Below are 23,020 nucleotides of genomic sequence, written 5' to 3' on the forward strand. Positions count from 1 at the left end.
TAGCTGTAGCTCTTCAGCTTGAAGTAGTGACTGGAGGAGGAGGTTGATAGAAAGGGTGGTAGATCCTGCTACTGACTGGCACGGATGACCAGGGCACATATAGAATTGTTTCGATCTGTTCTCTCCTGTGGCTGGCATGACAGACAGGCAAGGAGATAAACTTTCCCCTGCCTTTTTGTCTCCACAGCACTTCACAGAGTTCCTGGATGAATTTTCACCTGATGTCCTAGGCCAGCTTTTGAACGATCCCTTCTTGTCTGAGAAGAACGAAGTAATGGAAGTGGAGCTGTCTCCGGCATCCCCAGCGCCCCTCATCCAGGCTGAGCACAGCTATTCCCTCTGTGGGGACTCTCGGCCCCAGTCTCCCTTGACCCACATCTCGACCGATGACAACTTCAATGAAGGTACAACACACTGAGCCCATGTTCATTTGTTGTGATGATGCAGTAATGGAATGTTCCTGGTGGAACTGTGGCTGTGGAAAATGAGGATGCATAGAAAATGATGAAAACCCATAGCATTTTTAACAATTGCCTGTAATTCAGCGGTTATGAACATCTGGAGGGGAAAAGGCAAGAATGGTGGGAGGAGGAGAAGGTCCAACCTTCTTGTTGTGGTGTGAAGTGGTTGGTGGAAGAGCAAGACCATGAATATCTGTTAGCTGTAAAGGACAATTGCAATGCCAGACCTTGACTCCTGATAATTGATTTATCTTCACCATTAGCTTTACAGTACAGAGCAGTGGAGTGTTAAGCTGCATTACAATAAAAGGGAGAGAGGTTAGTGCTTGTGGCTAAGCATTGACCAGCTAAGCTGTTTGTGAGGATCCACCAGACAGGTTTTCAAAGGCTGACAGTTTTGTAGTCCAAAGTGCTCTGTTATAATAAGATGAAATCTTTTAGAGATTTTACAAGGGGACAACTTGTATTTTTCGGTGTGGGAAGGATTTTTGGAAATGATTGAGAAACATCATCTGGGATTGGGAAAGTCTTCCATGTCTGTATTTCCTAGCTGCTTTATGTTAATTTTTTAAAATTAACACATAAAGGAGGTATTAATTGTGGAACGGCAAACAAACACAAGGAACATCAGAAACCAAGCTTTTCTGGAAGTTAATAGGGAGGAGCTTCAAAAGTGAGGGGAGTTTCCTTTGGGGAAAATTCCTGAAGAAATCCATACTGCTGAGACCACTGTAATAGAGCTGTAGTCAAATGATGTTTTAAAAAGCCAAGAAACATTAACAAGTGGGTTTAAAAATAGAAAATTAATGGAAAACATTTCATCTTATGTTCACTCTGCGGAGTGTTTCATAAGAGAAGAGGAGGAGTTGTTCTTGGTGTTTGGAATTTTATTTAATCTTAACCCCAGAATCCTGCTCATGACCTTCCTGCACTTATTGACTTCAAAACAGTGAAGCTCAGAAAAATAATTAAGGAAATTGCAGTATGAGAGTAAACCTGGCTGTCTGATAGATATTTAAAGCCTGATGATATTTGATTCCTTGAATCTGTGAGAGCAGGAAAAGATGATTTTGTGGATGGCAGTGCTGCAGGGTTTGACACTGGAGATAGAAAGCATCTCTGTTGTTAGACAGTGAAGGTGCACAGTGCCTTTGACAACTCCAGTGAAGGCCAGTCCCCTTGGTGGAGTAAGGGCACAGATACTGGGAGCACCAGTGTCCTTATGGGGGCCAGAAAGTACAGAGTGTGGAGGGGGATATGCTCTAGCATGATCCTCTGCTGCTGGGGACCTGGGAGGGGTTTTGTAGAGTGGCAGGAGCTGAGACATATATAGGATGTCCAAAAAAGTTTCATTCTCCAAATACCCATCCCAATGGGCAGATTGGTCAGCTCTTGTAGTGTTTTCATGCTTTTTCCATGGTGAGGCATGGTTTTTGAGCTTCAACATGCAGAGAGGCTGACAAAAAGGATCATTGTTCAGCACATGATCTTCAAGACAATTTTAAGCCTTTCGATGTCTATTTCTGCCTTTTGTTTCCCCCCCGCAAGTCTCCCACCACCTTATTGAAAATGTTATTTAATATTTCCTTTCAGCCATTATGGTGCAGTGATTGGTTGTTCTGATTCCATTTTCCTGCAGGGGAATGAGTAATTTCTGCTGTGAGCTGTTTCTTGCTGGCCACTGCCTGGCCATTACCGTAATTTCTGCGACTGCTGAATTGACCTATTCCTGTAATTGTAAATTTTATATAAAGTTTTTTTCTAAAAGGAGCTAGAACTGTAATACCTAGGAAACTCATAAGCCTGGGTTTAACTTTTCCGAGAAGTCCTGTTAAGTTCAGTGTGAGAACACATTTCAGTGTCCATAAAGCCAAGGTCCAAACGCTGGCTTTCCTCACTTACTCTTCTGGCTTCACTGTATTGAGGCCATTTCCCCAGCTTTGTACAGAATAACCTTTTTGAATACTTGCAGCCTGTTGCTAGTGTGGGCTCTCTGAAGGTGTCAGTCTCAAAGCACATGTGTATAAGGCATCTGGCATTTAATGCATTATTTGATTTCTCCCCGTGATGAGAATCTATTCTTAGATTCAGTTTTGCATAAACTTTAAAGATACTAGATGGAGAGAGATTTACAGGCTTGACCTGCCTGCTTGCAGCTGGCTGATCACTTTTGTTTGCCTGAACTGGTGAATAAGGCATGTGGCCTGGGGAGGGCTTCAGGCTGCAACATGAAAAAGGAGGCTGTGTCCTGTTTGCAAACTATCCACACCAGCTGCACTGCCGCCTCTCTCCCACCAGGTTTCTGCTTTCTGGTTTTGAGCCCTGGGGTTTTTGAGACAACTGCAGAGTGACTGTGGAGAAGGACAGGGGGTAGCTGAGGAGTGGAAAATGCTCTTGAAAGGACATAGAGATGCTGGGAGGGCAGGCTGAGAACAGGGCTGATGGAGATCTCATCGCAGCCTTTGAGGCACAGATTCATTACTGACAGCTGTAAAAAAATAAGGAAAGAAGCCTTAATTTTCTGTTGTGGGTCGGTGTAGGTTTGTCTTCAGTTTTCCAGTCTCTGCAGCTTTTTAGGAAGGGAGGGCTGTGAGTGAGACAGCCAGGAGCAAAGCAAGACCCAAGTTTCAGCAGGCACTATGGTTATTCTCCTTGTGACTTGAGATGTGAGTGTAGGCTCCTTCCCTGCCCTCCCATGCTTGATCTCATTAGCTGTGGGGACAGACATTAGGATCGTGGCTGTCCCTTGTTTTGGACTTGTGAGATGCATAGGTGACAGCTGAGTACAGGTAATGCTGAGGGGCTGGTGTGTATCAGGAGTGTGAAGGCAGAGCCTGCAGCGTCTTCTGTGTGGGGCTCTTCATCCTCTGAGATAAGTTCAAGTGCTGGGGGTGTTTTGTGGTGGGTGTGTGTTTGATTTTTCTGGTATTTTTCACTCAGTGACCTGGCAGGGCAGAGACAGTGGACAGCTGACCAGGCATTTGGATGCTGTGTCTCCTCAGATTGTGCCCTGGTGGCTGGATGCATTCCTTTCCCAGGCCCCTGAGGGCTCTGCTTTTGAGACTACCCTGTGTCTCCACCTGCCCCTCCTGTTGGTGCTTTCCTGCTCAGGAATGTTTTGAAGTTACTTTTGGATTTGAAGAGGCTTGTCTTGGCTGAAGGTTTGACAGACTGATTGCTGAAATGGTGTGTTTCTGTTTTACTCCTAGCTCTGCCAAAACTGGGACTGGCCCCAGACTGTAACCTGTATTGTTGCTGGTTTTTTTTACTGCTGAGGTTGTTTTTCTGTAATGTGCTTATAAAACTTGAATTTTCTTTTTCAACTTTTAAACTTCAGGTCCATTTCCTTCCACGGTTTGAAAAACACAAACAAATAAGAAACCCAAATGAACCAAACAAATCCTCCAAAACATGGCTCCCACTTCTCCAGTGGGAGAACAATAAATCCCAGTCCTCATCTCAGGCAGGGCTATGGAAAGCCATTGCTTAGGTATGGGGTTCACAGGCAGTAATCAGTGTCATGCACTGTCTCTTTGCATAGTGGCACCTCTGGGCTTGAGGCTCAGCTCGGTCTTCGTACATTTAATTTTTATCCATATGTATGCACACATATAATATACATGTGTGCATGTGGTGTATATGTGAGTCATAAGAGTTTTATTATTTACTGTAGGTGACATTATGTATCCTAATTTTATGTTTTTATAGAGCCTATATATGGAGAGGCGCAATGTCCTGCTTCTGTTTGTTTTTCTCCAAAGAGAATGAACAACAAAAACAGGAATCTCCGCTGCCCTGACTTTGGAGAAAATGGAAATGAACAAAGAAATTCACTTGTGCTTTCAAAAGTTGCTGTTAAAGCCATACTGATAATTTTTGGAGAATATTCCTGCAACTTTTTTTCTGCGTCATTTTCTTTTCTTTTATCTGTTTATTTAGGAAATGAGGAGAAAGCCATTTAGTGGGAGTGGCCTGTATTTGAATGATTTTTATGTGGGAAGATAGCAGTCAATCCTTGTCACCATCTACAGCGTTAAAGTCATAAAATTATGGAATACTCTTGAGTTGGAAGGGACCCATGAGGATCATCAAGTCCAGTTCCTGGCCTTGCACAGGACACCCTAAGAATCACATGCACCAGAGAATTGCTCTGTATGCAAACAACTAAATTCATACCAGAGTATGAGAAGATTTTTGGACTTCTATATACCTAAGGTCCACAATCTCAATAGGTCACTTTGCATCAACCCTGCAACTCCTACTTGAGCAGTAGCGTGTCTGAAAAATGCTAGTTTTGATTTAGAGGTGGGCGTTTACTTATGGTTACTGTAATAATTGTCAGCTTTATTTGCAGTCTGGCCTTCTTTAGATTCCAGTTACACATAGATGAGATCTCATTATAGCCTTTGTTTCTTTTAAAGAACCATCTGTTCTTTGAAACCTCTTTTCTTAGGTGTTTGCAGGCTGTGATTAAGTTCCCTCTTGATTGCTGCTTGGATACAGTCTAAATGAACTGCGCTTCCTTGATGTTTCCCCCTAGGTGGAATCTTCTGGACATTCAGCTATTGCCGTGCCTTGCTCAATACAGGGATCTTTGTAGTTTGTTTTTCAAACTCTTTGTCAAATGACCACAGGAACTGATTTCCCAGGAATAGCTTCCCTGATGATGCATATTATGGGAATACTCCTCCCACTTCCAGTCCTGCTGTTTGTGAAACCAGTGATCTCATTTTTTCTGTAGTGTTGCTCTGACAGCTTGTGCTCATTTAGTTATGTACTCTGAGCATCAAGTTCTTTTCATATGTGTTGAAGCCGTAATACAGATCTGCCTTCACAGCATATGTGTGGGGTGTGAGGAGAAAAATTCAGACCTGAGAGAGAGAACTGTTTTATTTGACCACAGTGCCTCTGTAGAGAACTTTCTCATACCTTAAAAGAAGAAAATCATAGTCTTATATAGGATACGTAATGGTATCCAACTTTAAGGCTGTAAATCCAGCTACCACCTCAGTCTGTGCCTGACTCCCAGGTATATAAAGTTGATGTGTCTTTGTTTCTATCCTAGTACCTTTGATAGTGGTGAAAATTATCTGTGGATTTACGTGGACTCCATGCTGGTCAAAGAGGGGATGCCAGTATGAGCGATGATCATTTGTTATGAAAAAAGCTATTTCAGCTACGCATTGTAATTACTGCGTATCACTGCTGCTTGTCTTTGCCCCTTCATTTAATTTTCCCTTCCTGGCACTTTAAAAAGGACCCCAATGTTTGGTAGTCAAACAGTATCTCTTTTGTCAAAGCAGTTCTGAGGGCTTCGGTTTCCCTATTGGCGGTGGGAGCGTGTGTGTGCGTCGGGAGGGGGAAATGCCATCTGGAAAATCTGTAAGAGAACTGTTTGTCCATGAATGTGGGCTCTCACCTCCCGAAGGAGAGAGGGGGAGAGGTAGAGGCGTCGGAGTTCAGCATTTCAGGCGTAATAAGCAGGGCTTGTGTCTGACAAGGAGTGTTATGTGAGCCCAGAGCTGGGCACTGAGAACCACCCGAACCCAGGGGATAGAGAAGGAAGCAGTTATTTCTCCAGAAAGGTCCTATTTGCCTTTAGGAGGCTGGAAAGGCTGAGACTTGCAAAGCTGGAGACACTGAACTTCCTTCCCTGCAAGCAGCACGTTCAGCAGCCTGCCCAAAATGTGTGCGTCAGCAGCCCTTTTGGGCTCATGGTGCAGAGGTGCTTCTCTGACAGATCAAGCCGTCATTTTCCCCACAAACGACTTGTGAGCCTCTTCCAAGAGGTGCTTTCCCTTTGCAGTTAGCTGGCTCCCAGCTGGCAGCTGTTCTTCTGTGGTGGGGAGCTCGTGAGCACCTCTGGACCCTACTACTGCATGTATAGAGGCACTCCCCTCAGAGGGAGGATTCAGGGGAGGACTGAACACTTGTGCAAAGGCCAGCTCTGCACACAGGGACCCTTGGTGCAGTTTAGGCACCATCTGCATCCAGGTGTGTCGTTAACATGTGGTGAGTTGAGGCCGAGACTGCAGATGTTTGTCCGTGGCACGGCAGTACAGGAGCCAGGTGTGCTGTGCATCAGCCCTGTGGTGCGTGCTGATGGTGTAAGGCCTGTGGTGCTCCAGAAGGAATTAGTTGAAACCCTATTGTTTGAATCCGTAACACTGCTGAAGAGGGAGGTTATTTAAATACACTTGGCTGGAGAACACACATTAGGGAGCTTCCTGCATTATGCTGCTCAGAGATGGCTTTTCTGATACCTGTGCAGAGCGCTTTGACTGATAGTCTCTGATCGCCTTAAATTATCAGTTTTGTTTTTCTCTAAGTTACTTTATGCATTGCTTGAACAGTGAACTTTAAGGAGGAGGCAAAAGCTGCCTCTTTGTTCTTGTGATAAAGATACATCCCTTGATGATTCTAGAGGTCTTACTTGCACACTGGTTTGACATGACATTCAGTGCACACATCTGTTTTCTGTGATGGAGATCTGTAATGGTGGTATGGGCTTTTATTTCTCTTAAAGATTGGGTTCAGTGGTGCACCCTTCATGTGGGTTGTTTACATAGTGCTGATACCTTACTTTTTACTGCAGGGGAAAAAAAGGTGAAAGCCATGTTGTTTTTCTGGGTACTTGCATTCTCTGTACTTGAGAGGAATGAGGGTGAGATGCAGAATGCATCTCTCATTTATTTAAAAGTGCACAGTAAATGCACATGCAACTTAATTATCCAGCAATAAGTGTCTCTGTAAACTGTAATGAAGAGTGCTGAAAAGAATGTGAGGAGCAAGGGACACCACTTTAGTTATTTTTGTAAGTTCTGTTTTTCTGTACATCTATCAGAAAGGGTGAAATTTAGTCAATGTCAGAAAATATCTACTTTTTCACAGGAAAGGAGGTGGTATGTTAGACAAGATCGAAGAATTAGTCGGATAGAAATAAAAAAAGGAAAACGAAACTTCCTGGGAACTCTGATATTAGAAGAACTGTACAGCTGAAGTAAGCATTTTTGACCTTGTTTTCCACTTTTCCCACCCTGCCTTTCCATAACATGTTCATGGAACAAGAAAAGAAGAAAAGTGTTGCAGTTCTTCTGAGAGATATGAATATCCTAGAAAGCTGCACCTGGTCTTCTTAAGAGACTCTGTGGAATTTTTTATATCTGGGTATAGATAGAGATATATTTAAAAAGCTTTTTATAAACACAGAAATGGTATATATTACTTAAGACGTGTAAAAACACAGCCATTGTTGGTTGTGTTTTTCATGTGTGCCTGAATCACACCCACTGATTACAGCTACAGCTGTGATGCTTGGAGGAGCACATTTCTGTTGACAATCATCATCCCAGTGTGAGGTGTGCAGTGGAAGATGCGTGCTGAACAAGCCTGCAGGGGAAGAGGCACAAGCTTGATGACAAAATAAGCTTTCTGAAGAAATGTCATTTTAGTCTTGGACATGGGAGATCTTAGGTGCCTGTCACAAACCCTGGGTGGCTGTGATGAATAGGGTTTTTTGAATGCCTGAGTTGAAACTCTGGTGTTTAACTTGTAGATTCTTGCAGCCCAGCCTGAAAGCTCAGTGCATACTGGATTTTGATCAAGTGCAATAACAGGGCTAAATCATCTGAAAAATCCAATTCCACTTGTCTCCAGTTGTCTGCAGCTGGCCATTTTAAGTTACTAGTTACTTTTTTGCCTTAGTCTCTCCATGTCTCACTTGAATTTTCAGCTCCACTATGAAAATTAATTCAGGTAGTGGAGCATTTCCCTAGGAAGGAATTAAATAGCCCTGTGGGAACAAAATTTGAATTGTATTTGGTAAAGGAGAGATGAGGCTGTACGTGAGACAGTGCAAAGAACAAAACATGGAATATCTTCTCAGTTAGTGAAGCACCATGCATTCTGCTTGTTGGATAAAGCATGGGTTCTGTAGAGAAATTATTTGGTTACCTTATTAAAGCATTCCTATTTTTAGGTGTATATGGTGTGAAAAGGACACTGAGTTAAACATTCATAGGTATTTCTTAATACCTGGGTGCTTTGCAACCTGAATGTTCAGTTCACATGTGCAATTTACCAGCACTAGTGCGTTGCACGTAGAAGTGTTGGCTGGGATTTTGTTAAGTGCTGTGTGGACTCCCTAAATTACATGTTCCATGTGCCAAAATGCATACCATTTAGGGAGTTATGAAAGTGTAGGTAAAGGGGAATGCTACTCATCTAAACATTGCATGATAGTGTTCCGAGGTTCGTAGAAAATTTCAGCTGCTGGAGAGGGAACTGACAGCCATTATCACTTATTCAACAGTGAACTGTTTTGAAGCATGAGAAGAGGTTTTTAAAGAGAGCCAAAGTGACAATATGTAGGATGTGTATTTTCTTAGCCATTTGAAGAGCTAAATCTCTTGTTTAGGCTTTCTTCTCTCTCTATCTGAATGACTTGCAGCATATTTTGTTTCACCTTCGAGGATGCAGTGTTGCCCCTAATGATACTTATCTAGAATTCGTGTCCTCATGAAGATTACACTCTCAGCTTTGTGTTTTGGACTGTGGCTCAAAAGTTCACGTGTACCTCCTGGATCATGTCAAATATAAATATAAACACCTCTAACTTCTTGACACCAGTCATTTACTCTTACCACAGCACATCTTGCTTGGTTTGGAGAAGACACCTACCTCCTTTTTCCTCCAGTGGGTCTCTTGAGCCAGCCCTTGTTGTCCTTTTCATTTCAGTATTTCACATGCACCTTCTTGCTCGTTCTCATTATTCTGGGAAACCTCTCTCGTGGTTCTCTATAACCCTCTATCAGAAATACTCTTGTCTTGGAGGGTGTGCCATACCTCTCTGTATTCTTACTCTTTGCCTATGGTTTTCTGGTTTTGTGTTACATTCTCAAGAACTTCGGGAGAAAGGCTGCCACTTTCCTCTGCTCTGCTAGAACTTGTCAGAGTTCACTAAGATGCTAAGGAGCTATTATAAGAGTAAACTGTGAATGATTTTCAGATAATTTCAACCTGCTGTGCTCAGGAAGAGGAGAAAGGAGAGTGGTAAATGTCCTTGCAGCTCCCTTGGAGGGGAGGAGGGATTGTCTGTGACTGCAGAAGCTGTAATATGTCAAAAGAAAGTAACTTGTAGCAGAACACTCCCTGATCCTGGTAGGGAATGTGTAACAGCGACTTGGAAAAAGGGGGAGAGGGGAGGAGAGTATCCAGGTGAGATTTGACCGGTCCTCCATCCCTTCCTTTCGCAGGATTGTTCATCTGGAATGACAGCTGTCACCATGCATTGTAAGAGGCAGTGTCAAAAAAGTGCCAGATGCAGTTCTTCAGAGCTGCAGTTCTTCAGAATTATCTCAGCGCTAAACGCAGCGTGTTGCTGTCGCTGGAAACCATCTGTAACCCTACAAACTGGTTAGACTGGCTTAAAGCCTAGAATAACTCTGAGCAGTTTACGCAGATCTAAGTGGTGATGGCAGGGATGTCAGGTTAATCAAAAAAGTTGGCTTCCAGAGGAGTAAAATGATGGATTCCAGAGGAGTGAAATGACCAGCCAAAGGCCAGCATGTCTTGCTGTCTTAGAGCAGCTGAGTATTTGTGATGAGTCTGGGGATTAGAGGTGATAAACATCATAAAGTGCAGCCTTAGAGGACATGCCCCATTTTGCTCGTTACCCATGGCAGGATTTCCCTTCTACTTTCACGATGATACAAATTTGAGAAAATTAAGGGCCAATTACTGGCTTCACTAATAGCTCTCATTTATCCATAGACTTCAAAGTGCTACCCCGGGGGTAGCTCGACCCAGAGGTGCAAGGGGCCGCAAACCAAGGACCTGCACAAGGTGATGTGGGGCCAGTTTTGACACAAGTTACCCAAACAGGCATTTGACAGTTGTATTTGCCGAGGGATTTTGGATTTCCAGGCAGTTTCCACTTTAAAGGTTTTACCTGAATGATGCATACACAGCAAGCTGGGAGGGAGCTGTGCTTTTGTGTTTGTGAGTAGAGAGGCTCAGGGAGGGTTGAAAAAGAGCAATGTCCTCTCTCCTGAGTTAATATTTAGACAAGCCTACCTATTTTTCTTTTTTTCCCATAAGTACTTCTATTTTTGCATTTTTGCATTTCCCAGGAAGCTTTGGGAGTAAGCTCTCCAGAAGCTTAAATATGGTGTTTAGCCCTTGCTCTGCAGTTAAATCTGGCAGAGGTGCTGGCCTTGCTGTTCTTGAGCTTCTGATTACAGGATACATATTTTTCATTTTTAATTCCTTGGTGTGTCTTTACTCAAATTACCTCCTTCCTTGCCAGTGGTGGAGGTTAGGTCCCACCACAAAGTAATTACTAGCACAGGAGATGTACATTCTTCTCCCTTCTTCCAGGCACCCAGCTTCTGCCCCAGTGCCTGTGTGCTCTGTGTGTGTGTGGTCTTACTAGCAAGGACACACAGCAGCACAGAGGTTGTAAGCCCACTCTTATTTTTGTTACCTGTTTGCAGCTGAGCTCTGTTGAGCTCTCACCAGCTCGATACACTCAGCTGTGAATGAAGGGTCTTGTGCAGCCTTGCAGGATGCTGGTGGCACGGCCGCAGCCCACGCCTGCCTCCCAGGATGTTGGTGCAGCAGGCAGTTAATTCAAAGCTCTGTTGCTTTTACCAGCCCTGCAGTGTATGTATTGCTCTCTCTGTTTTAATGTCATATATGCAGTAAAGAATCTGTTTGAAGGCAGTAGATAGCTTTGTAAGAAAGATCAGCACTCTTTTTTCTTTTATATGTATTTGCTTTCAGATTCCAGCTGCTCCATTTAATGGATATGCCTCTCACAACTACTGCTCAGTTGTGGCAGAGGGATGCAGTGGACCTGGAATAGGATATTCTCCTGCAAGAGGAAAGACTAAAGTCTTTCAGTTGGAATAGGAGCTTTTCTAAGGCAGAATTGCAATTGCCAAAAATGTATTTGATTATTCTGTATTTTTAAAGGGAGTTGTTAATAGCCTTGTGGAATTGTTTCAAAGGTTGAGTCTTTCCAGTCCTTGGTACTCCATTATACTTCAGATCTGGGAAAATAAGTCTTTTTTTGGCAAGTCAAACAGTGAATGGAAATGGAATGGAAATGGGGAGCTAAACTTACGTCCTGACCTTCTTCCAGTTCTTGGCAATGCTGGGCAAACCCTTCAGCTTTGTCTAGAAGAAGTTGCATGTCTTTCTCTTGACTAGTGGGCTTTCAATACGTGGAGTTAGGGAATAATTCTGCCAACACATGATGCACCTTTCATTGCTCCCTGATAAAATATACATTCTGTGCCGTGACTTCCCAGAGGCTCTGTGGAGGAAATTAACACGATCACCATGGCACTGGTGCTCCTGTGAAATCATCAGAACCCATATCCTGTGCATATCCTTTTGTGCTTACTAAATGAATCCTTGGGGGAAAAAAATGAAGTTAGGGTATGACAAATACTTTGTTCTTAAAAGCATAATCTCACCATTTGAGCTATTTGCTGACTGCAAGCAGTAGAAGCAGCAGAAGTCTGGCTAAAGGCTATCTCTAGAAGGAGGAATAAAACTGAGTCAGCGGGCATTAGCCTGTTCAGGACACGGCTCCCTGGCTGCTTTACCCAGTGGCTTGTTTAGTCTTGTTCTGCTACGCATTAGCAGCTTTCAGCAATGTGCAGTGATTAGTGCTCTGTGTCTTTCCTCGCTGCTCCTCTGTGTATCCTGGGGCTAGGATTAGGTTACAGCCCTGAAATGGCATGGTTATCTGCATTGACTGAGGGCTGAATAGTAAGGACAGAGTTTTGTTGATAGACTAAAATGTCTTCTGTGTTTGTTTCCCTTCTCTGGAGGAGGAATGACATTATTTTCATTTGTAGTCTTTCTGCTTCTGCTCTAAACATGTGGTGTCCGATTTCCTTCCCTGGCAGGTGACCTGGAAAATGAGGAATGGTGTCTGGCTACAGAGTTTACTCCAGCTGCAATAAAGACTGAGCCAGGGCTGTGTGAGACATCAGGCCTCGCTCCCTCAGTCAGTCTCACCGTCACAGCCACGTCGCTGGAGGAGGAACAGCCTGAGCTACAGACAGATGCCCTGGTACTGCAGACTCTCTCTTCTCTGTGCACAGTTAGCTGCAGGTTCTCCTAAGGCTGCATACCAGTGTAGCCTCCTTGGTGCCAGAGCCTGGCACTTGAGGGTGCACACTGCAGGCTGCTTTAATGGCTTTTAATGTTTGCTGGTGTCCCACTCTTGCTGTAAGAGCTTGTTTCAAAACGCTTGTCTGCATCTTTAGCTCTTAATGGTTGGATATACAGTTTTGCCCTCTATGCTAGCCCCAAAGCCTGGGGCTCTTGGGTTTGTAGACATATTTGAATAGTTTCTAATGAACCAGTTGCACCTGAACCAACTGATCCACTTGCTCTCTCAAGCTAAGTGTCTTTCATAAGAACTTGCTTTAATGCTGCTGTGCCTTCCCCTAAGCAGAGCAAGACTCCTTGTTTGGATTGATTGGAGAGTTTCCCTGTTTGCCTGCAAAGTTACTTTTGCCAGCTATGTGAAGCTTTGACATTTCAAGCTGCTGCTGCTTCCGGACCAACCAGCCTCACAAGGAGCTTTGTGATGCTTTTCTGACCACAGCTGGAGCAGCCAGTGGGCATTTTAAAGAGCTTAGTTTGGCTGTTTGGGTTAAGGAGAATGTACTGCTGGTGGCTCACCAGGGTCCCCAGCCAGCAGAGGAAGAAGCATGGCTGTTGTCAGCCCTCAGGATGCAATGTCAGTCCAAGCTGGAGAGGGTTGATACATGCTGAAAATAAATGTTTCCACATGGATGTGGATGAGAAATATGTGCAACAGAAATTTTACGAGAAACTGAAAAAAGCTAAGCACAAATGTCCCATAATTTTCTCTTAGCCTGGATGTGCTGTTCCCAGGACGCAGTCGTGCTGTGGCTCAGGATGCTGTGATTTGCAGAGTATTGGGACTTGCTGGTGGCTCACTGCTATTGCATGGATTAGTTACACAGGTTACTGAGAGAGATTTTGGTGGCAGTTAACCTGCTGATGTGCCAGACTGGCTTCCTCAGGCCCGGGACTGTAGCACACAGACAGGCTCTGGGCAGCAGCTTGGCAGCCTGGTGCCCCAGCCCTGTCAGTGGGGCAAGCCAGGAGTCTTCCAAACTTCACTCAGCACTGACTGTCTCTCTTCCTGCTCCTCAGCACTGTGAAAGGAATTTGGGTCCCAAAGCCTGGTGCTCGGTGACTGGCACCTTGCACTTGCTCCCAGATGACAATGGCCTTTAAGAGGCTCTCCCTGACTCCCAGGGGTGTTTCTGTCCTTGCTCAAACAGACCGTGCAGTCCAGCAAATCCTAGCAGCGGCTCTGTTGCTAAGAGAAGTAATTTGAGTGGGTTATATGTTAGCTTTCAGTCTGAAATGTCATCTCTGAGGCGTAATCTTTTATTTTAGCTAAATATAGTAGTAAGGAAAGCCATGGTGGGACTAGTCAGGGCAGTACTCTCTGCAGCCTGGTTTAGCAAACTGTGTGAAGCAGTTAAAGCTTTGCCTGTGGTGGAGCAGGAGGAGAGGAAACCTCTCCATTTATGGAGAAGTAATCCTTCTGTCCTTCTATTAAGATTTTTAAGATGTGAACTCCAGGTTTTCATGCTGTTAATTTCTCTTTTCTAGATGAAACCACTGACCCAGAAAGTTCTTCCAGAGATTAAATTGGAGCCCCATGAAGTGGATCAGTTCCTGAACCTCTCTTCTAAGGAAGGTCTGTTAAATACCAAATGAAAATATAGGGGTAGATGTCCAGAAAGTACAATAAAAGTGCTTTACCCTGATAAAATATTTGGATTTCTCATTCACCATGTTAGGTTGTAGGCTGAAGCAGTTGTTTTATAGGGATTCAACTCAGGCTGTTGAAGAGCCAGAGTCTCTCTGAGCCTTTGTGTGAGGGATTTTTTTTCTTTCTTTCTTTCTTCTCCTCCCCCCCACCCTCCCCTTTTTCATCACAAAGAAAATGATCCTTTTTTCTCTCTAGGGTATTAATAATTGTACTGAAGGGAGCTTGAATTATTCATACACAGGATTATTTAGGATAGAAAAGAAATCATTTTGAGGAGACTTAGTTAAGCTGCAAGAAACTTTACTGTTAACCTCTGATTCAAAAGCAGGATGTGAGTTTGTATGAAAATAAAAGTTAGGTGAATCTGTAGCATATTAGTTTTAAGAACAATCATTTTTTCTTGGTACTACGCTCTAATGTGGAAGGAGGAGCAAAGATCCCTACCCTAAACACAAATAAAGCCAAGAAAACATTGGAAGAGCCAAATATTTGGTGTGAAATCTGAGCAGATAACTGCATTTTATTTAGAAACACTTGATATTCTATTAATGAATTCATTTCTCTGGGTAAGTAGTACTGCTCCAGGGAGAGAAGCAAATGATGTAGCAGATGGATAAAGGGAGCTGTATCTCAACTCAGGTGTAGATTTGTTTGCTCACTTTTTGGGTTTAGGGGCCTCTCTGTTTTTCAATTTTTTTTTTCTTCTGGCAACTTCCAGAGCTAATATCTGAGACAAAAAGAGTATTATAGATTTTTTTTATTACTGTTTTTCTTCCATCCTCCCTCACCACGCATTTGATCTTCTCAACACGAATTTGCAAAGTGTAACAGAAGTGGAAGGTGGCAAATTAGCCCTGTATCTTCCTACTTCAAAATTCAATTGCTGTAAATTTAGCTCAGGGAAAAAGTGACTTAGTTATGGCTGCTTTGAGCATCTGCTAAATTGTCCATTTAATAAGAGTAGGTGATGAACATGCCCTGTTTCTCTCGGTTCAGGCCTGTTTGATCATATGCAGCAATTTTTGACAACTCTAGAACAGGTTCTTTTGGCTGCAGTTGAGGTTATTTTATGACCCTGGATAGACAGTGAGAGAGGTTCCTGTGGTGGCTGCCTGTGCTGCTCCTGCTCCATCAGTGCACTGAAGCCTTTGCTGTCACTAGGTTGTCAGTCACTTCTCAGCTGTGCCAAATCATGTCCTTACAGGGCCTTTCTCTTCTTCCTGATCATGTAACTCCTTGGATGTGATCCCTTCCCTTGCAAATACTGGCAAATTGTTTAATCCATGGCAAAGTTAGAAAATACTATTGTTTTTGGAGAGAAAGTGTGCTGGCTCAGAGCCCCTCTGTTAATTGTGGTTTCTCAGGAACAGGGAACTTGTACTTTACATTATACATGAACCTTAAAGCATTTGAAGAAGGAGCTGAAGTGTAGGTAGAAGTGACTGGAGCATATGCACAGAGCCCTGTTTTGTCTGTCAAACCTAAAGATAGCTGCTGCATTTCATTCCTTCTTTGGAGACCTGCATGCTCCGAACCTCTTCCAAGTTGCCACTTTTGCTCGATCCATTTTTTAGCAGACACTCCTCATCTTGGAAACTGCGCGGCGGTGGCGGATGTAGTGGCAATTTAAATCCTCACCTTAAACCCTTGTGTAACTTTCTGTCTGTCTTGCCTTTTAGCAGTGGATCCCCTGCACTTGCCTCCCACCCCTCCGAGCAGCCATGGCAGTGACTCTGAAGGAGGGCAGAGCCCAGCTCGATCACTCCCTCCTTCCAGCCCCATCCAGCTCCAGGCCACGGCTAAGGTTGCGTCGCGCACAGCTTCGGTGCTCTCCAATTCCCCTCTCCTGACTGCCCCACATGTAAGTTGAGCTGGCTTTCTCCACCGTTTATCTGGGTGTCTTTTTTGGTTGTTTTTTTTTTTTTTTAAACTTTTCTAATTACTGGTTTTGACAGAGATTTGCTAACTTTCTGTTGTTGTTTCGATGAATTAATCTCTGGTCAAAACTGCCCATCCAGTAATTCTTGCTCGCTGGTCTGTTCTGTTCCCACAGGGAGCAGCGTGTGCCTCTCCTCTAAACTGAGACAGGGTTCACTGGTGTTATTAGGTTTATCCCATCATGGGCTGCGTTTTGCCTTAGGGCCCAGCCCTGCTGGGTTGACCTGTCTCTGGTAGATCTCATCTGTCCTCTTGTCGTGTCATTAGCAAGTGGTGATCTTTAGGGAGGGATTTGCAGTAGTGTTTCTCACGTGTCTCTTTCCCTGTTTGAGCCAAAGGCAGTTTTACTGTTGGCCTCAGTGTGTACAGAGCTTGGCCAAGAACAACTGTTTGGAGGGAATCCTGTCCCAAAGGTTCGCACTCTGAATGGAGGTTACCTGGAAGGTCCTCCGCACGTTCCCAGCTGCAGGAGGCTGTTCCAGTAGGCCTAGTCCTCTCTGAAGTGGGAGAGTTGCTGCCTCTCCTCCCTAACAACCTCTTCTTCTAGGACTGTGTGCACTTACCGTTTTATTTCATTTCCATGACCCTTGAAGAAATTACAGGGGACGGGCCCCCTCATCCTGACAGAGGAGGAGAAGAGGACGCTGATAGCAGAGGGCTACCCAATCCCTACCAAACTGCCTCTGACAAAAGCAGAGGAGAAAGTTCTAAAGAAAATCCGCAGGAAAATAAAAAACAAGGTAAATGTCAGTTAGCTTTGCTGGGTGGTTCCTACTTGTACTTCATTTTAAAAAATGCTGCAGAATGCTGCAGTAAGGGTCTGTGGTACTGTTGAATGCTGTAAGTTGTCTTTTAACAAAATGCTTTTCTTTGTTGCTAAACACATCCGTCAAATTGTCTGTCAGTGTGAGCGTGCCTCAGAGTAGGTATTTACCTGACCCCATTAACAATAGAGTATTTAGCAGGCAAGGTATCAGGTTGCTGTGGCTTGGCTCCGTTTAAAAATCAGTACAATTCTACCCTTATGGCAGGCAAAGAGCTGTGTATTCTTTGCATGGTGAGGAAAGTATTCTTTTCTATTTCTTGTTTTAAAATATGATGTGTATTTCAGGGCTCTAGTCTTTTGATCACTGAATTCCGTGACTTGTAAAGTTGGTACCAAAGATGTCAAATGTCCTACAAGTATTTTTTTTCTTTTTCCTTCTGACATGGGGAAGATCCTAGTGATAGGGAAGAATGCAATTTTTTTTTCAGTCTTGCCCAGCTCACTTGTTCTAGAAGATTTTAGCACATCTTTCGTGGTTACTATATTCTGCTACTGGTTTTGCAGATAGAAGTATAAATTTGGACTCACTAAGTTGGAATATGCTCTTGTAATGTGTTTTTTCAACATTTTCTAAAGTGATCTTGTGCATTTCGTAATACCATTTGCATAGAATCAGAGTAATTTATATTGAGGAGAAATCTGGAGGTCCTTTGGTCAAAGCCCTGGCTTGGAAAGCAGGGTCAGCTTATAGCTGGTTGCTCAGGGTCTTGTCCAGTTGCGTTTTACTGCCTCAAAGGGTGATGTATCCCCTGTGTCTCTGGGCACCATGTTCCCATATTAGGCCACTCTTGTGGCAAAAACAAATAAATAGAATCCCTAATGTGTGATTGGAATTTCTTTTGCTGCAACTTGTATTTGATGCCTCTTGCCCTTTTGCTGTGCGCCTCTGAGGGCTCTGACATCTTTGCTGCATGAGAGAGTTGAAGACAGCAGTAGGATTCCCTTCTTGGCCTTCTCTTCTTCAGTCTGAACAAGCCCAGCTTTTTCTGCCTTTCCTAAAATGTCATGTGCTCTGGCACGCTTATTATAGCAGGGATGTGCCTCTGGGCCTGCTTCTGTGCATCCAGAGGATTTATTTCTGAGCCATGGACTGCGCTACTGTACTTGGCTGTGGTTTGCAGCCACTGAACAGAGGGGGCAGAGCCACTCCCCTGGACCTGCTAGCTGCAATCTCATTGATGCAAACCCATGTTTGGTTGAGCACGTATGTCCTTGTCTGCAAAGCTGCTTTCTAATACATTCATGGGCTTTTCCTCCCCTGGATGCAGGATATCATCCTGGGATCATCTTTTGGTATTTGTCATAGGATATTCCCTCCAGATGAATCTAATTTGCTTTTTAAGGTTAGCAGGGGATAAATTTTTCTTGTGTGATTGAAAGGGGGAGCCTTGCTTCAGAATGTGGGAATAGATCAAGTCAGTACTTTGCTTGCCAGGAACAGAAATGAGAACAAGACGGAGGCTTGACTCTAATAACGTTGGGGCTTTTTACCAGTTTATGAATTCGTCTCTGATACTTTTGTTTTCTATGCAAATATTTGGTGTTTTTCCTCCTTTTTCCTTAGATCTCTGCCCAGGAAAGTAGAAGAAAAAAGAAAGAATACATGGACAGTCTGGAAAAAAAGTAAGCCAGCCTCCTTCCTGTTTGAAGCAGGCCAATAGCACTAGTTGTGGCACTGGGAAGGGATCCAGCTGTGGCTGCTGGGACAGTTCCGTGCACAGAGTGCCAGGTGCCATCTCGTGGCAGTGACTGAGAAAAGGCCCTGCTCCTGGCACCTGCTTGTGGGGGTCAGCACTGTGCCTGCCTGCAAACACTTCACACCTTAAATCAGGCAAGACCCAGCTGTACTGACCTTCGCCTCAGGCAGCTGTGTTGGTCTGGTGTTCAGAGAAAGACGGATCCAGAGTGAGTGTACTCTGTCTTCTAGTGCAGATGAAAGCAGAAATAGGAAATGGGTGAGTCAGGACTGCCTGGGAAAATAAGCAGGACTCAGGAAAATAGCATGTGACCCATCAACTTCCCTTGGCAAGCAGGAGCCAAACCCCCAGTTAGTGATTTATATCCCAAATTAATCTTTCTTCCAGGAGATGAATATTCTAGTATTACTCTTATGCAATTCACCAGATGGTTCTGTTAAAACCCTTGTACCATCTTTGGTTATATCCTTGATGTAATTTCCATTTTTTTCTTGTCTCTTTATAGCTCTGTCTCGCTTCCTCAGAGTTACTCTTCTGAAATTCTACCTCATGCATACCAGATATCAAGGCTATTTCCTTTCCCTTTTTTTCTTCTTGAAGCTATTCAGGATGGTGCTGTTTGTCTTCTTAGGAGTCACATATTTTACTTGGACCTCTTACGTGTTACATGACCATCTCCTTTAGTTTGGGGATTTCCAGGGACAATTTGGAAATGGGTAGTATCTTGGGACAGTCTTATGCACTGTCTTTAATCTCATGGTTTATTAGCCCTCATAAACTTGAAATTTGAGGCTCTGATTTTGGAAGCATGGCATTTTCCAGACAGCTAATGCAACTTTTGTTACGTGTTTCATGCTGTGTAGTGTGATGAAATACTACGGCTGAAGTTCATTGGTGTAATGTTTCTTTAAACGTAGGCAAGATCATAGAGCTCTCAGTGAAAGCAAGTTTAGCTTGTTTTACAATCACTTGAATAAATAACTGATGCTTTCATATTTCTCTTTCATTGTGCTGTCTCCAGAGTTGAGACCTGCTCAAATGAAAACAGTGAGCTGCGTAAGAAGGTTGAAGTCCTGGAGAACACTAACAGGTAAGGTATGGAGATCATCAAACAAAACTTGGTATCAGGATATTACCATGAAAAGTGAAAATCTGGAGGTTAAGAAATCAACTGAAATGTGAACAATAGCTGTGTCTAATGGGATTCATGTCAGAGGAAGATGTGGAAAGATGTACTGTGACTGCAGTGGGATGTAAAGTGTGGAGGTTTTGATGTCATGTCTTGAACTGCCTCCCTTGTGATGTGCTTGAGAAACCTTTTAGCACTCTTCTCTGAGTTCTTCCACTGCCCAAGGGAATGTAATTAATAATACAAAACAGAAAAACCCTACAGTTCAGCTCTCCCAATTGTCTTTATTTAGTGAAATTTTGCCAGGAAGCCTTAACCTGAGACATGACACTTCCAGAAATTACAGTGCTGAAACTCAAGAGTCATTATTAGTTCCTTATGCACTACTAGATGCCCTTGCAATTATTGTGAACCCTTCTAACTATCTCACACCCCAGAATTTCCTTCATTTAGAGGGGAAAATCACCTTCTTGCTTCTTTGTTTCTAAAGAGGTGGGTGACTCAGTGGTGGCTTTTTCCAAGGACACATGGCAGAAAATGTTGAATTGAGCTAAGCTTTTAATTGGGTGTTAGCTGGGAGTGTGCAGTGTCAATCCTGGCTTATGCTCAGCATGGCAAATTCCAGTGAGTAGGTACTAGATGAGCCCACTCTTAACACTTCCCAGTTCGAGGCATTTGCAGTGGTGGTTGAATATTACCAAGGAACATGATGGTGACACTGACGTGTGGGAGGAGGCTGGGTTTTGGAGATAAGATCCATCATGGAAAATGGCCCTAGAGCTGATCTGGCAGCCAGTGCATTGCTAATTGAGTGACATGTGTTGTTTCTAATCTCTGGATCCAATCTAATTTCATGAAGCCAGACCCTGTAGTACTGTGACTTGCTGGAGAGTGTCTCCCACACACTTGCTCATGCATAAAGACATCTGCTGCTTGCCTGAAGAGAGCCAAACCATTTCTGTGCCTCTTGTATCGTCCACCAGGGTTGGACATAAAAGAACCAGGAACTATTCTGTAGGTGTGGAGAAGGGATGTCTCACCCAGAATCTGTCCCAAAAGGTACTGAAGCCAACTTCTCTTGAAGAGGGTGCAGCTGTAGATTATCCCCTTGGGGACAACATGTTGTCAACCCTGGAGTTCTCCCCAGTTAAGATAAATTGGGCCAGCTGTTTTCTTGTCTGAGCTGTTGAGGGTGCACTCATGAGAACAGCTTTTTTAGCGTTGTCCATCCTTTCAGAAAGGACCTTTAGCATCTTATTTGTTATTTGATTATCTTAATTCTTTCATGCTAAATGCTCTAAAAAGTTTTAGGTAAGTGATATTATCTCCAAATCCGTCATACTTTAGCCGTTTGGGATGAGTTGCATTGTTTCCTTCCCTGCAATAGCATTGATATTGATCTGTAATTTCATACAGAGAAGCAGATGTTCATCCTTCTGCACAGAAATTCTTGTAATTCATGGCAATGCTGTTTTGGCTATTTAGATATCAATTGTGTCTAAAATCTGCTAAGGCTTACATATGAAGTACTGAGGAATTTGTTAAAGTGCCTGCATTCATCAAACCTCAGTTTTGTAACATAGCATATTACAGAGTTTTCCACCTTAACTCCAAAAAGCCACTTTTCCTATTTGCTGTATAATTGTGCAACTGTCCCTTCCAGAGAATGGTTCCAGGCCCTGGTTTAATGTATGTTATCCACCTCCCTACAATGAATTCAAAATGTCTCATTTCCTCATTGGTATTTGCACAGAGCCTTGGCATGACACCCAGAAACTGTTCACATGTTTCAGAACTTGTCTTCACAGCATCCTATAGCTGGAACTTTCATCTCCTACATACAGTCAGGAATCTATGATCAGAGCAGTGGTGGTCAAAATCATTTAGTGTCAGTTTGGTGTGTCAGACGCCTGAATTTATGTTTAGGACTTTATTTCTCAAAGTACCTAGCACAATTATGCACACATATATTTTATTTAATATGCCCAAAGCAGAGTCCTAGTTGACTTTAGCTGTAACTTTGAGTGTTCATTTCAGTAAAAAATGAAGACATTGATCATATTATCTAAAAGTAGATCTACAGACACCAGAGCTGTTCTCCCATTGTGAAAGATTGTAAGAGTGGAAAAAAGGTAGCAGGAAATTAGGAGCTATGATGACCTGTTAAAATGATGCATTCAAGTGTAGATGTAGACAAGGTTTTACCTTGTTGAAAAATTGGGCTGTAGTTGCTTACCTAAAAGTTCATGAACATGTATTGCTATCAGTCACTATCATGTTTGTGTAGTCTAGCTGGATTGAGAGGAGCTGAAGGGCAACTTCCAAAACATACAACTGCCGAACAGCAGTTTCCTTTCAGTATGTGCAATCAGATTTTAGGAGTATGTTAATCTATATGTAGAAAACATTTGCATAGATACATACCTAAGACTTCAGGGAAACCCTGCTTGCATTTGGCTCCAAACCATGGAAACACTAGAATTTTTTTCTGATAAAAGTGTTCCTTCATTACTCTCAGTAACATGAAAAAAATTAGAAGTCAGCCTTAGCCTGAAAATCTGGGTCTGAAAAGATAGAATGTTAAAGGTGCAAGCCTGGTCAAAAAAATTGCATCCAGGAGCATCTCCCTTGGTGTTCACACCTCTTAAAAGACAAGGCAGAAGGCTGGGGATCAGGATGCTGGAATTTTTAATTCTCATTGCTCTGAGTGGGTGATTGAAACATTTTTGTCAGCTTTAGTATTAGAACAGTAGCATATGTTACCTCTCCTAATTCGTGTGACTCAATCCCTTAAAACAAACTCATCCAAGTTCCTTCCTAGGCAGTTTTCTCAAAACTGTGGAAGCACATTATTACATGTTTATCTGTTTTGACTTATAGCCACAAGTGAGCCACTGGTTTGAGCAGCATCTAAACATGTGCTCTCTTAGAAAGCAAAGGGTGTGAGAAGAAGCTGGCACTGAGTGTTGAACTGAGTTGTCCCAGTCACCAAGAAGGCTTGAGCCACTGCCATTTTGGTGCTGAGACCAAAGGCAGAAACTGCCAGTGATCCAGAGGGCTGCAAACATTCTCTGACACCAGTGTTCTCTACCTGGGAGCCAGGTCCGTTTGGGCTTAAAGACAATTTTGAAACGT

General features: G+C 43.3%; 1 protein-coding gene across 3 annotated transcripts in view; it reads left to right on the top strand.

Annotated features, from left to right (window-relative positions):
* CREB3L2 (cAMP responsive element binding protein 3 like 2) overlaps window positions 1-23,020 on the top strand; it is a 74,919-nt gene that overhangs the window by 38,501 nt on the left and 13,398 nt on the right. For 2 of the 3 annotated variants that reach the window (XM_040061819.2, XM_040061821.2), the window contains exons 2-8: window positions 188-404; window positions 12,380-12,546; window positions 14,133-14,220; window positions 15,975-16,156; window positions 16,827-16,973; window positions 18,624-18,682; window positions 19,778-19,846. In XM_040061819.2, coding sequence (XP_039917753.1) covers window positions 188-404; window positions 12,380-12,546; window positions 14,133-14,220; window positions 15,975-16,156; window positions 16,827-16,973; window positions 18,624-18,682; window positions 19,778-19,846 — 929 coding nt within the window. The remainder of the gene's footprint in view (window positions 1-187; window positions 405-12,379; window positions 12,547-14,132; window positions 14,221-15,974; window positions 16,157-16,826; window positions 16,974-18,623; window positions 18,683-19,777; window positions 19,847-23,020) is intronic. The other variant, XM_040061820.2, reaches the window with a different exon arrangement.

This window comes from Hirundo rustica, chromosome 4 (assembly GCF_015227805.2).
Source record: "Hirundo rustica isolate bHirRus1 chromosome 4, bHirRus1.pri.v3, whole genome shotgun sequence".
In the NCBI taxonomy this organism is placed as follows: Eukaryota; Metazoa; Chordata; class Aves; order Passeriformes; family Hirundinidae; genus Hirundo; species Hirundo rustica.